The 12,881-nt window shown below is 33.4% G+C and overlaps 3 protein-coding genes across 8 annotated transcripts; 2 read left to right on the top strand and 1 right to left on the bottom strand.

Annotated features, from left to right (window-relative positions):
- The first annotated feature begins 47 nt into the window (after positions 1-47).
- Positions 48-7,461, top strand: Nup205 (nuclear pore complex protein Nup205). Of its 2 annotated transcripts, none has more exons than XM_076312470.1 (7): positions 48-175; positions 362-522; positions 613-1,029; positions 1,113-1,404; positions 1,482-2,201; positions 2,291-6,211; positions 6,299-7,461. In XM_076312470.1, exons 1-7 carry the CDS (start codon positions 166-168, stop codon positions 6,505-6,507), a joined length of 5,730 nt encoding a protein of 1,909 aa, XP_076168585.1. In that variant the 5' UTR covers positions 48-165; the 3' UTR covers positions 6,508-7,461. The 2 variants fall into 2 exon arrangements, with proteins under 2 accessions (XP_076168585.1, XP_076168586.1); XM_076312471.1 differs by lacking the exon at positions 6,299-7,461 and having other exon boundaries at positions 2,291-5,397; positions 5,504-5,631.
- On the bottom strand, positions 6,941-8,826 carry Pig-c (phosphatidylinositol glycan anchor biosynthesis class C). Of its 3 annotated transcripts, none has more exons than XM_076312501.1 (4): positions 8,602-8,826; positions 8,363-8,484; positions 8,062-8,275; positions 6,941-7,973 (listed from the first exon to the last, which is right to left on the bottom strand). In XM_076312501.1, the coding sequence occupies exon 4, from the start codon at positions 7,844-7,846 to the stop codon at positions 7,025-7,027; it is 822 nt and encodes a 273-aa protein (XP_076168616.1). In that variant the 5' UTR covers positions 7,847-7,973; positions 8,062-8,275; positions 8,363-8,484; positions 8,602-8,826; the 3' UTR covers positions 6,941-7,024. The 3 variants fall into 3 exon arrangements, with proteins under 3 accessions (XP_076168616.1, XP_076168617.1, XP_076168619.1); XM_076312502.1 differs by having other exon boundaries at positions 8,062-8,287; positions 8,363-8,435; XM_076312504.1 differs by having other exon boundaries at positions 8,363-8,435.
- LOC143147330 (NF-X1-type zinc finger protein NFXL1) lies at positions 8,315-12,797 on the top strand. 3 transcript variants are annotated; one of them, XM_076312485.1, is made up of 5 exons: positions 8,315-8,831; positions 9,064-9,362; positions 9,453-9,565; positions 9,650-11,330; positions 11,422-12,797. In XM_076312485.1, exons 2-5 carry the CDS (start codon positions 9,099-9,101, stop codon positions 11,848-11,850), a joined length of 2,487 nt encoding a protein of 828 aa, XP_076168600.1. In that variant the 5' UTR covers positions 8,315-8,831; positions 9,064-9,098; the 3' UTR covers positions 11,851-12,797. The 3 variants fall into 3 exon arrangements, with proteins under 3 accessions (XP_076168600.1, XP_076168598.1, XP_076168599.1); XM_076312483.1 differs by having other exon boundaries at positions 8,315-8,835; XM_076312484.1 differs by having other exon boundaries at positions 8,315-8,844.
- The last annotated feature ends 84 nt before the right edge of the window (positions 12,798-12,881 follow it).

Below are 12,881 nucleotides of genomic sequence, written 5' to 3'. Positions count from 1 at the left end.
TAACGTTATCCAATGGTCTATGGCTATCAATAAATCCGTTGTTCCCGCCAGAGGACCGGTATTTATATTATGTTACACGAGACTTCTTTCTTTCCTTTATATTTAAGTAGGACATTTCGTTCTGGAATATTTGTGTTTTCATAACATTTTATTCATCGTAAAATCATGTCTGAAGGTAATTCTTAATTTCTATAAATATTTACATCTGGAATGTTACATGAAAAATATAACCTTCAAAACATTAAGATACATTTAAATTGTATTTACTTTATTCAATATACTTAGTGCAAATGTTATTTTAAAATAATTGTGTATCATGTTAGCAAAAAATTAAATGAATCTTTTTATATATGTGCTTTAGAAAAGGCAACGGAGGATATGTGGACTCCATACAAGGAATTACAAAGTCTCGTTGAACGGTATATTACTTCTTCTCCAACCACTCATGACTTTCAATACCATGAATTCACAGAAGCATTACGAAATCATAAACAAAATTTTCTTACACTTTTAAAAAATCCTGTAAGTGATATAATATTAAATAGTTGACATTACATCCAATAATAAATTTGAACACCTATGGTATGTATTTTAAGATATATTTTATTGCAGCCTCCAAATGCAAGCAGCCGAGAAGAAATAAGAAAGGGAGCGACTGATGGTATTATACTTCCTGGTTTGGGATATCAATCATTATCGAAAGAATTAGTTGATGAAACTTTGATTATATCAGATATGTATAATCTTAATGAATTTATGGCTTTGGATCTTCTATGTACGGCTCAGTTGCAAATGCCACATCATCCTGGTTTACCTCGGGGATTAACAGCTATCTTATTATATTATGATGGAAAGAAAGCACTTACGTCAACTTTAAGAATGCTTGTACAAGCTAGAATGGGGCATAGCTGGAAAATTGATGCTCCCATTGCGCTAATAAAACACATCACAGAATATACAAATACATTGCAAGAAGATGATATATTAGATAAAATTTTGTCTTTATTAGAACAAATGGATCCTATAAAGGTATTTGTTAAAAAATAAGTTATAATTTCTGCAATAGAGGTTTATTCCTTTCTAATTTTGAACTAATATTCGATCTTTAATAGGAACAGGAATTGTTAGAAAAGAATCGGGCATTGGGAGGACCAAAACATCGTTACATGGTCATGAAACTTTTTAATGATTCTAGACAGGATTTGGCAGATATTTTATACTTGTGGTCTGCCCAATCTTCATTACCAAATGAAGTCTTATTCCATTTATTATCTGTATTACAAACAAAGCGAATAGAATCTGAAACATGCGAAGGAGGACCAGATAAAATCACCCTCGCTCTTATAATGAGTGTGCTAAATGCAATTAATTTTAGTTCATTACATAACCGTGAGAATGGGGAAGGTACAATACATATTTTAACTGAGTCCTAAATTAATATTTGTCTCGTAATTTGTTATAGTATCTAATATCTGTTTCAGAGTTAATAAATTCTATGCCACTGATCGAAGAAAGTCATGCACATGAAGAGTTAAATGAGAAATTAATATCGGTTAATATTAATTGGGAGAGCGCTGGACTGCGTGGAGTTATACAGTTTGCTTTTGCAGTTGCTCTACCAACAATTAAAGCTGCAACTAATGTACAATCCTCAAACAAGACCAATGACGACATGAGGCTCCTAGAAGCAGCTTTGTCAAACAAATGTTTCCACTTCATGGCTGAAGTATTATTTAAGAACAAAAGCATATATTATGAAGAATTTTATATTCGTTACTTTCACTCTCTTATTTCTGACTTCATATTATTAATGCCTCTTAAACTCAAAAATCTTCGAAGTAGAGCAGACGAATCCATGCGTTTAATACAAGCATATCAGCAAGAGGGTATTGAACCACCTTTAAATTTAGATAATCACTTTGAATTTTTAATGTTAACAATAGCGGAGTTGTATAAAGAGGATCCTTTAAAATTGGATTTAGTCATGGATTATTGGTGCTATCATTCTGACTCCACGCATACGTCCGCTCCTGCTTTCACCAATCGTTTGCCATCTAGACAAGTTGCTCTATTTAAATTCGTACGTCTTGATGATGAAATATTACCAGCAGGACTATTTGTACCATATCTCAAAATGATAGCATCTCTTGCTTCGTCTCCACAAGCAGCAAGACAAGCATTCAATTTTCTTAAACCAAATGGTAACCATTCGAATTTCTATAATATTATTTATTATACCTCAAATAAAACTTATAATGTAGAAATTACACGCAAAGAATTTTATTTATAGGAACTTCGGGATCGACGACTATTTCATGGGATCACTTCTTTGGTTCTTTAACTCGATATTACATGAATCTCCGAAAAGAACTACCTCCTAGCCAAGATACTGTTTATCGTCAAAGAGGACATTTGAAAGGTATTACTCCAGATGAAGTTAAAGGTCTTGAGGCGGTATTTTTGGTTGTACAAGTAATCGCAAAGAACGATGAAATGTCAAGAATAGCAATATGCGATCATCCAGGATGGAAAGTGTTACCGTCTTTGATCGGTTTAGTAAGTTGCGGAATATCGATTCCGTTGAAAGCTGTTTTAATACGAACTCTTGCCGCGTTAGCAAGATCGCCCGAAAGTTCGTCCACTGTATGGCAAAGTTTAGAGGCTGCGCAGATACTTTCAACTATACCAACTATAAGCAGTTATCAACCAAGAGGCGTTCAAACCGAATTAGAAGAGATCGAGTCGAAGAAAGATGAATATCCATTGACACGAGCAATGCTAGAACTTTTGGATGTTCTTACAGATTTTCCTATTCCACGTTTGTTGGGAATGGGTCAACGTAATCCTGGTTTCGATCCATATTTGCATTTTATCATTAACACTGTCTTTTTAAAGTTTCATACACGATCGTATAAAAATCCAGCAGAGAAGTGGGAAGTTGCTGAGGCATGTTTAAAAATATTTTCTAAACTTATCAAACAATACGAACCTGCTGTAGAAGATTTCACTGGATGCAAAGTGGAACTCCAAAGCGGAGAAACTACGATAGTCAATTCTGCTCCTGGATACCATATAATGACACAGCTGCATTCTAAGTCAGAGCTTCTCCATGTTATATTATACGTTCTTGATAAAGGTTGCTCCAGCTTTGATACGTATGAACCTTTCTCTGGTAAAAAGAACCTTGAGAATGGAACTCTTTATTGTTTGGAAATATTAGAAAGAGAATTAAAGATGCAACACAACTATATGTCACAATTGGCAGCTGCAAAGTCAATACACAAAATTCTAACTGGATTATCAAGATTAGTTTTGGAGGTGGATCCTCAATCAAAGAAGCCTGATTACATGATAAACATTGCTAAATATGTTTCTTATAGTTCATGGCTGCCACAGCATGCGTTCCATGCTGTCGGTGTCATTCATGAAGTGACCAATGAACCAGGAGCAGACTCTGAATTACTTTCTACATTCACAGCTACTCCTACCTTAGCCACAAATATTAGGCATGGTTTTGTGGAATGTTTGGATATGGATATTACCCTCGATGAAGATACTGAGTCAACCGAAAAGCAATATACTGGTAATTGTAAGGAACGAATTCTGCTTCTGATGATGCAAAGTATCACGCGACCGACTCCGAATCTTTCTCACTATCTCCTAGGATTCGAAATTACCAAGGACATTCGAAAGACTGTACTACAACATCCAGGCTTTTTTGGATTTCCACGAACATGCTTGCATTCAATATTGGGGATTCTAGAGCAGTCTCTTGAACGCGGCCGTGACAAGATAACGGAAGCTTGCTACTGCTTTCTTCACACATTGGCTATGAACAATAAAACATCTGTTCCAGTATTGAGATTTTTACGGACTAGCGCTAATCGAGATTTCGTACAGAGACACCTTTCAAAATTGCCATTCGAAGGTCAAAATACAGCAACAGAGCTTGGCTGTATGTCATGGTTGTTAAAGATAGCTGCAATAGAATTACGAGTCGCCAGTGGAAGGTTACTTGATGAACGATTAATGGGAAAATTTGACCAAGAGCAAGGACAAACTGTGCCCTTGCAGAAACTTCTGATGGACCTTTTGCATTACATTGAATTTCAACTTCAGTTGGAACCACCGCTGTCTTTAGATTTTTTTGATCCATCACAAGTTGAAATGGTTTTAGGGCGTTGTAGTATTCCAGTTATATTAATAGGAGGTCCTCGGCTTATAGATATCAGAAAATTGCATTCTCTTATCACCGAAGAATTAGCTGTCACTCAAAGCAGTGCGACTGCGACTCAGCGTAACCTTATGCAACAGGAAGTACAGAAAATTTTAATGCATGCATTAAAAAGAAATCAAACGAAACTGTTGTCTTATGCCATGGTTAAGTTTGTAGAAGGATGGTGTCAAACGACAGAAATATTTTTTTGTGTCGCGACAAATCAATTACTTCCCACGCCACATAAGCAGAATTTACTATTGAATTTATCTCATGACTTGTTGCAAAAGATGACATCTTGTGAAGCTTTGAGTGAAATTAAAACTTTAGTGTCTGGTACAGTGCTGATGTTACTGGTAAATTTGCGAAACAGTTTCATTACACAAACAGACAGTGAATCCTTTCCGTCGTCCCCCTCGAACACAACAATGATGAAAATCATCTTGAGCCACATTTTGCAATGGATTATAAACGCAGGTGCTTCCTCGCAGAAAGTGATTACTCATTTGTATGCAGCTTTATTAAATTTCCTCTGTGTGGTTGGTTTGGAGAAGTCAGAAAGTACAAATTTTATAGATATCATGTATGTTAGTCAATTGGACAGTACCGTAAACAGAGTCATGCCCATCCAAGAACGTTCGCATCGGTATGCTACAATACAAGTTATAAACAGTTTTGGAAATAAGCTAATGGATATTTTGTGTCACAATTGCTCAGGTGGCCACGATGTATGCAAAATGCTTGCGTTATCCTGCTTGGATAAAATCTTAGAATTGGACTATGATAATGCTTGGATAATCTATTTAGCCAGCAGAGGGTACTTGAAACACATGATAGATAGTCTCTTAGAATCTGACGACATCATATGTTGTATGTTACAACCGGAGCCACAGACATTAAGACCACTGTATTTATACGAGGCGAAAATGGCAACGTTTTGCAGAATAGCTTCTACAAGACTTGGTGCTGAAAGTCTATTAGAAAATAAAATCTTGTCGTGTATGTCGAGCATGATCGTCTTCGATCACCATCCTGATGTTCATATAGGATTTGATGGAGGCGATTACTCCTTTATACCATCTATTGGTCAGCGCTATCAGCAAATCTTCTTGCCAACTTTATATCTTTGCGACGCTCTACTCACTACTCTGGGAACAGAGAATCAATCGTGTGCCATACAGGTCTGTGGGTTTCTACAAAGTCATAGGGAGACCATTGAAATGATTTTACGAAACGCTTCCCCAAAGGCAAATGCCTTGTTTTTGAAAGAAATTGCCTGTCTTACAGGTGTGATATCCAGATCTGCAAATGTCGATATGTACAAATTAGTGGATGAAGAATTGGCGAAGTCAGATTACGATGACCGTAAACTGGATGACACTACTGGAATGAGAGAGCTTCGTGCTCACCTCTACCGGTTGCAGAGATTAATGTTATCTTTATTGCGAAAATTTCAATTGCAACCAGCTCCAGTTCGCTTGAGTCACGAGCAAACGGATGCGAACCAACAACACATCTCTTCAGTGCAGATAGTTGCAAATATTATGTTATATACCCGTAATCAGATGCAGCACAGTAGAATGGATCAAATGATATGGAACATGCTGTTCGAGCCTCATTTGACTCCGAAACTAGGGGGAAGAGAGGATAGGATAAAAGATACAACCGGTGGAGTACACTTGGGGACAATTGTCGACCAACTTGTATCCGTAACAAAATTATTACATACTGAATTACCACACATAGACACTCTTATAAAAAAAGTGGCTATTATAGGGGAAATGAGTACAACAGAATTGAAAGAATATATGTCCGAAGAAGAGGCGGAACTTGCTGTACAGAAGCAACGGGTAATAGTCGAACAGCGATTAAGTCGTTGGGTAAAAGAGAAACGTCAGAACATAAAATATTGCTCTTTAATAATAGAACATGCTTTGTACATTCTTTGGAGTCACTGTGATTTTTACATAGCGCCCAGGCATAACCAAATGCAAGGTAGAATCCTTTTCTTCTTCATTTTTATGTAATTAGTAGCAGTCTTGTTTAGCTTTATATTGAAATTATCTTTTATTTTATTTTCAGTATCTTCAGCGGGCATAGATGAAGATATGGTAGCATGGAAAGTATCGTCGGAGACGGTAATGGAATTAAAACAAGGTCTTGTTTCTACATTTACAGATAGTTTTATTACACAATTATTAGATACACACAGTGAATATGCAACGGTGGATCATAGCTTTATTGAAGTTCTTGTGAGGAAAATTAAAAGAATATTACAGTTTATATTATAAAACTATTATTCGAACGTCTGTACAAGAACATATTTTTTTACATGTCCGTATATATTTGCAACCGACTGCCGAAAGCCACGTAAACAGTATTTATTATAAAAATTAATTTGGATTGATATAAACGTAAAGTTATTGAGTATAATTTTCAATTATTCAATCCTGTGTATGTATAATTCGATTAAAATAAATTTTAGTAACATATACTTTTATCAGTTAATGTTCACAAATTGAAATTGAATAATGTTGTTGATAAAATAATACACACAAGTGCGAGCGCACGTGTGTGTATTATTTTATATTTTGTTGGACGTAATAATATGTAAAAATATTCTTCCATAGTTGCATTTTGTTACTATATTAATTATGGTGTATAATATTAATAAATTAATTATTAAAACATGTACATCATTCATCTCTACTTAAAATTAAGATATACAACATATTTACAATTTATTTATAAGGATAACAAATAACAAAATAATTCAAAATAATGTGATTATTATTTCTTTCAATGTTTCTAAGAACTGATGACAGCCTCATCCCATGGACCATAAATATTATCCTTGTATCTTTGACATCGTACATACCAACATGGACAAATAAAATGTAAAAATACTATAGATACAATAAAAACATAAGAAATTGTTTGTGAAATGAATGAAAGAAAGTATAAAGTACTGAATGTTAAAAAAGTCGAAATAAGTATTTTGTTATTTAATTTATACATTAAAAATGGTAATAAAACGAAACATTGCACAGCAACTGTAAGAAGCGAAAAAGCATGTGATGGAGATGCCAATCTAGATGCTAACATTAATGAACCAAAAATTGAAGATGTTATAGATAGGGAATCTGACAAAGAAATCTGTAGAGAACCATATTTACTAAATATTAAATGAGTTAAAAACATTAGTATTGTCATGGCATAAATTGTGTCTGTACTGATAGTTTCAGTTAAAGTCTTTAATACAGGCGATAAAATATAACCAAATGTAAGAAAAATTAACACAGTTCTGAAATCTTTTGTCAATTTTGTCAAAGTATTTTGATCTTTTAAACAATATAAAAGATAACCAAATATTGTTAAAATTACACTCGATACAAAAATGATATTAGGGCTAGTCCATTCTTTGTTTAACCAGATAAATATAATAACAAAGAGAATTACAATGTTTAATTGAATACAAATAGTAGCTCCAAATATTATTGCTTCTGTTAAAGTTATATTATTTGGTTTAATATTCTTACGTAACTGCTCCAAGAACGAGCTATCAGTATAATTGTCTGGCAAACCATAATTTTCATATAAATTTTTCTGCCATTGCATTTCCAATGTCATGATGCATTCTATATGTAATGTTTATCAATATTTAAAGAATGTTTCTTTAACTATATACAAACTTTTTTGTACTGATATGTACAAAATGTAGAATTTATATTTTATTAATTAAATACAAATGTTGAAACTGTAAATAATATATATGTAGTCGAAGTTACAGTTACTAAAACTGTAAAAAATATAAATAAACATTAAAAGGATATGATTTTATCTACCTTTAGAAAAATGTACATAGGTATACATATAAATCTTGATTCATTGCTATCTTGAAACTTTATATAAATATCTAGTATCAAATTTTATAATTGTAATTTCAATTTCAACGTATCAAGTGTCACATCATGGGCTTATCTTCCAACAATAGTAATATTTTTTCTTCAATATTTCTCAACTCATTTCAGTATTTATTCTTCTTTGCCATAAAATATACTGAAAAAGAAACTAAACATTTTAATTGACTTTTAATTATCTTTACTTACAATCTCTTAGATCGTTAGACATTGAAATTAATAAAACCTTATATCCGTTTATTTGTAGAAAACACAGACTTTAAGTAAACTCCGTGAATCGAAACAATTGGGAGACACTGCTGGAAAGATCAAATCTATATTCGAATCATTGGATAATAAAACATGTTCCTGCAAACGAAGTCTCTTTAACCTATTTTGATTTGCGAATGAAATTCAACACGCGATATGAATAATTTAATATCATAACATTATTAATAATTGATCTTCTCCTACTCTCATCGTTACCTTTCGTCACATAACCAATAAAAGTGCAGCCATACTGTTCATTCCATTATGTCTGAACTCTGTAAAAAAGACGTGCGTGGCAAAAATATGGCAGAAATTTGGAACAATTGAAACGCATTATACTCTAAACGCAACACTTCACTTTTTTCTTCGAAACTATTATTTATAAAGGATGACACAAGATACAGATAGATTATTTGAGCGTTAATTGTTTCTGTGTACATACATATGTAGGTATGTTAGGTAAATAAATTGTAGAATTATGTTTTCTCTAATGTTTTTTCTATATAAGCCATGTCTATTTTATACACTTATTTATATGATACTTTCAGTGAAAGAAGTGTTATAGTTTTATTATTTTGATTTTTGAAAATAATGTAATTTTATTTATATATATAACTATTCCATTTATACTCTTAAATTATGTATTATGTTCTATGTAATTGTATTTTATTATTGCAGAATAAAGAATTACTGGCATAAAGTTTCAAAGAAACATGCAAAAATTTAGACGAGCTCAAGTGCAAGATAAAATAGCAATTAAGAGACATTTAGAAGCAAATGCTTATTTAGAATCATCCAGCGAGGATGAAAATGACACAAATGAAGAGAACATAGAAAATGTAGTTGGCAAAGTATTATCTGCCTATCAAGGAAGAGAGGCAGATGCAGAAAAGATTTTATCGTATTTAATTAATATTTTTCAATCTGGCAGTGCCGTTTGTTTAATATGTATTTCAACTGTAAAAAAAGCAGATGCGGTATGACAAATTATATCAATTAAAGGTTTCAAGTTTAATCTTAAAATATTTTTTAGGATATATTTTAAATAATAAATATAAATATTTCAGATCTGGAATTGTAACAAGTGTTTTGCTTTTTTACACTTATCTTGCATTCTACATTGGATACAAGACAGTCTGAATGTTAAACAAAAGAAAGGTGTTGCACCAATTTGGGCATGGTAAGTAACACGTTAAAAGAAACATACTAGATTCTATACAATTTATTTGCTGTACTGCTTACTGTATCGAAAAATTTATTCCAGTCCAAAATGTCGTATGGAATATGAACAGGACGAAGTTCCTCGTACGTACAAATGTTTCTGTAAAAAAGTCACAGACCCTACGTTTCAACCATGGAATATTCCACATTCTTGCGGGGATACATGTAGCAAACCCTTACAACCAGAGTGTGGTCACAAATGTGTGTTACTTTGCCATCCTGGACCATGTCCTCCTTGCGCAAAGACAGTGTCAGTCAAATGTTTTTGTGGCAAACAAGCACCTCAGCTACGACGATGCAATGCCAAAAACTGGAGTTGTGGCACTGTATGTAATAAGAAATACAAATCATGTTCACACAATTGTAAGCAAGTGTGTCATGCAAAGGAATGTCCTCCTTGTCCAGAAAGGTTGTTGCTTGAGTGTCACTGTCGGAGTAATGCGGAAATAAAACAATGTTCTGAAAGTACATGGGTTTGCGATAAACCTTGTCGCAGACCTTTATCTTGTAATGTTCATGTTTGTCAAAGAACATGCCATTTACCCGGTGATTGTGAAACTTGCCCTTTGGAAAAGAATAAAACATGCCCTTGTGGGAAAAAGCGTTATGCTGTTTCTTGTAAACAAGAAAAATTACCCACATGTGGAGACACGTGTGGCAAATTGTTGGATTGTGGTTCACATTTTTGTAATATGAGATGCCATACAGATCGGTGTGGACAATGCTTGGAAGTAATTACAAAATCATGTCGATGTGGCAGTTATCAAAAAGAAGTTGCCTGTGGTAAAGAATTTCATTGCAATAAAAAATGTACACAAGTACGCCTCTGTGGAAGACATTTATGTAACAGAAAGTGCTGCGACTGTCTGACCAAGAGTATGTCCAATGTATGTGAAAAAATATGTGAGAATACTTTAAATTGTCGTAAACACAAATGTTGCGCTCCTTGTCACAATGGACCTTGTTATCCATGCGCTCGTACTGATATTATTCAATGTAGATGTGGATATAACAAAGTAACGGTACCATGTGGTACTACAAAGAAAGTTAAACCACCACTGTGTAATAAACCATGTAAGGTACCACCAATTTGTCATCATCCTAAAAGAGAAACTCATAAATGTCATCAAGGCCCGTGCCCACCTTGTAAAAAGGTTTGCGATATAGTGTATAAACGATGCGGTCATTCTTGTGTTGCTGTTTGTCATACAAAAGTATGGATGAAGGTGAACAAAAATGATACAAAAACACAACTCACTGGACCATGGGAGATACAGAAAGAAATCATGCAGTTAAAAACACTACCATGTCCACCGTGCGAAGTTTCAGTACCAGTTACATGTTTGGGAGGTCATGAGACGCATTCGTGGCCTTGTCATACAGCCAAACCTACTTCCTGCGGGAAACCTTGTGGAAGATTATTACCATGTACAAATCATACATGTGAATTAATTTGCCATAAAATACTGCCTTTGGAGGCCAGTAAGGATGGCACAGCATGTATGGAATGCGAGAAACCATGTGCCTTCTCACGACCACAAGGCTGCACGCATTTGTGTCCAAAACCATGTCATCCAGCACCATGTAAACCCTGCAAACAATTAGTTAAAATTTCATGTCATTGCGGCATAGGCACTCTGTATCAAAGATGTGTTGAACTAACATCAGCTACAATAGAACAACGTAATGAATTACTCAAGTGTGGAAATCAGTGTCCTAAAAATGTAATTAAACTTCTTATATAACTCTTGGGTTCATAAACTTGTTTAATGTTAATTCTACTTTCTACTATTGAACAATTGGTTTTTGTTGCAGTATCCTTGTGGACATCGATGCATGCACAACTGTCATCCAGGTCTATGTAAGAACAAAACTGAGTGCAACAAGAAAGTGAAATTATTCTGTTTGTGCAAGCGTATTAAAAGAGACTATATCTGCTCGATGGTGCAAAAGCAGCAAATTCATATAGAATGCGACGATATTTGTAAGAAGCTAAAAATTGAGCGAAGCCAAGCAGAAGCTATTTTACTGGAGCAAAAACGTCAGGCTGAAGAAATATGTAATCAGGAAGAGATCGAGAAATTCGAAAGGAAATTTAAACCACGTCGCAAAGGAAAAGACAAGTTCAATAAGAAACAATTGCAGAGAGAAACAAGTAGTAGTTATTGGAAATATTGGATTTCAACAATTTTAATATGTATAATAGGCATAGGAATATTTTATGCAAGTGTCCAGATATCATGAACAATCTTTTGGAATTATTTATAAAGCCTAATAGCACAATGTTGTTGCAAAACTATAACTTTTAGTTAAATTTCACAAATTGTCCAAATTCTGTTTATTTCATTTTAATTTAGCTTACTTAGTATAATGCAACACCAAACGTATTTTAATATATTTTTATAATCCTTGCAGAAGGTTTTATGAACATGAATTATTATTGTATGGAACTTGTGCCATAGAATTAAAAGAAAGTCCAAAGAATTTTATTTTAACATTAAATGAATATACAGATACCCTTTATGAAATACATTGTAGAAATTTTTGTTATCTATCTGTGAAATTTTACGCAACAGCACGAGATATAAAATAGACGTTACAGGTAATGCTGTTTTATGTCGTATGGATTAGGGCCCGCAGGTTCCTTACCATTTCAATGTTACATTCTACGTTATCGATTCAGAATAGAATAGCATTAAAACGCTATTAGCGGTAAGAATTAAAACTAAGAAAGCTACAATTATTACATATGCAAAGGAACATGTAGGCACTAATAATGTGAACAATTGTCATGTCATAAATATAGCAACAAGTGGAAATTTGATATAATTACTGTCATGACTAATAATATGATATTATAGAGTATCATTTAATTTATAAGACTTTGATACATTTTCGAATTGATGCAATTTTAAAACTAACCATGTCAAGATGCGCGGACGCACATCATGTGTGAAAAATACATCATGCACGATTCGCTAGTGCAGTTGAATCGTTCACACAAATTATTATTATAAATCATATATACTAAATAAAAAAATGAGTTTAAACAGTGATCATGAAAAAATAGCATCTTATTTTGTACGAATATATTTATGGTGTAAACCATCAAAAATGAAAAATCTTGATAATTAAAGAAGTGGCGACACTTTGAAGTTCAATTATTGTTTCTTTTGTTTTTTTGAACCCATAATATGTTAAAAGTAAATAAAAGAATGGACATTTTTTAAAAACCGTAGTTCATACGATAACGGCACTGAAAGGTCTGCTGAAAG

The sequence above is a fragment of the Ptiloglossa arizonensis genome, chromosome 5 (assembly GCF_051014685.1).
Source record: "Ptiloglossa arizonensis isolate GNS036 chromosome 5, iyPtiAriz1_principal, whole genome shotgun sequence".
NCBI classification, from domain to species: domain Eukaryota; kingdom Metazoa; phylum Arthropoda; class Insecta; order Hymenoptera; family Colletidae; genus Ptiloglossa; species Ptiloglossa arizonensis.
This window is presented reverse-complemented; position numbering and strand designations above follow the sequence as displayed.

Excerpts from the sequence above, each read along its gene's own strand:
- Nup205 (XM_076312470.1), top strand. Across the intron at positions 523-612 it reads TTACACTTTTAAAAAATCCT|CCTCCAAATGCAAGCAGCCG; the intron begins GTAAGTGATATA and ends ATTTTATTGCAG. Across the intron at positions 2,202-2,290 it reads CAATTTTCTTAAACCAAATG|GAACTTCGGGATCGACGACT; the intron begins GTAACCATTCGA and ends TTTTATTTATAG.
- Pig-c (XM_076312501.1), bottom strand. The coding sequence starts at position 7,846 with ATGACATTGGAAATGCAATGGCAGAAAAATTTATATGAAAATTATGGT.
- LOC143147330 (XM_076312485.1), top strand. The coding sequence starts at position 9,099 with ATGCAAAAATTTAGACGAGCTCAAGTGCAAGATAAAATAGCAATTAAG. Across the intron at positions 9,566-9,649 it reads GTTGCACCAATTTGGGCATG|TCCAAAATGTCGTATGGAAT; the intron begins GTAAGTAACACG and ends AATTTATTCCAG. Across the intron at positions 11,331-11,421 it reads GAAATCAGTGTCCTAAAAAT|TATCCTTGTGGACATCGATG; the intron begins GTAATTAAACTT and ends TTTTTGTTGCAG.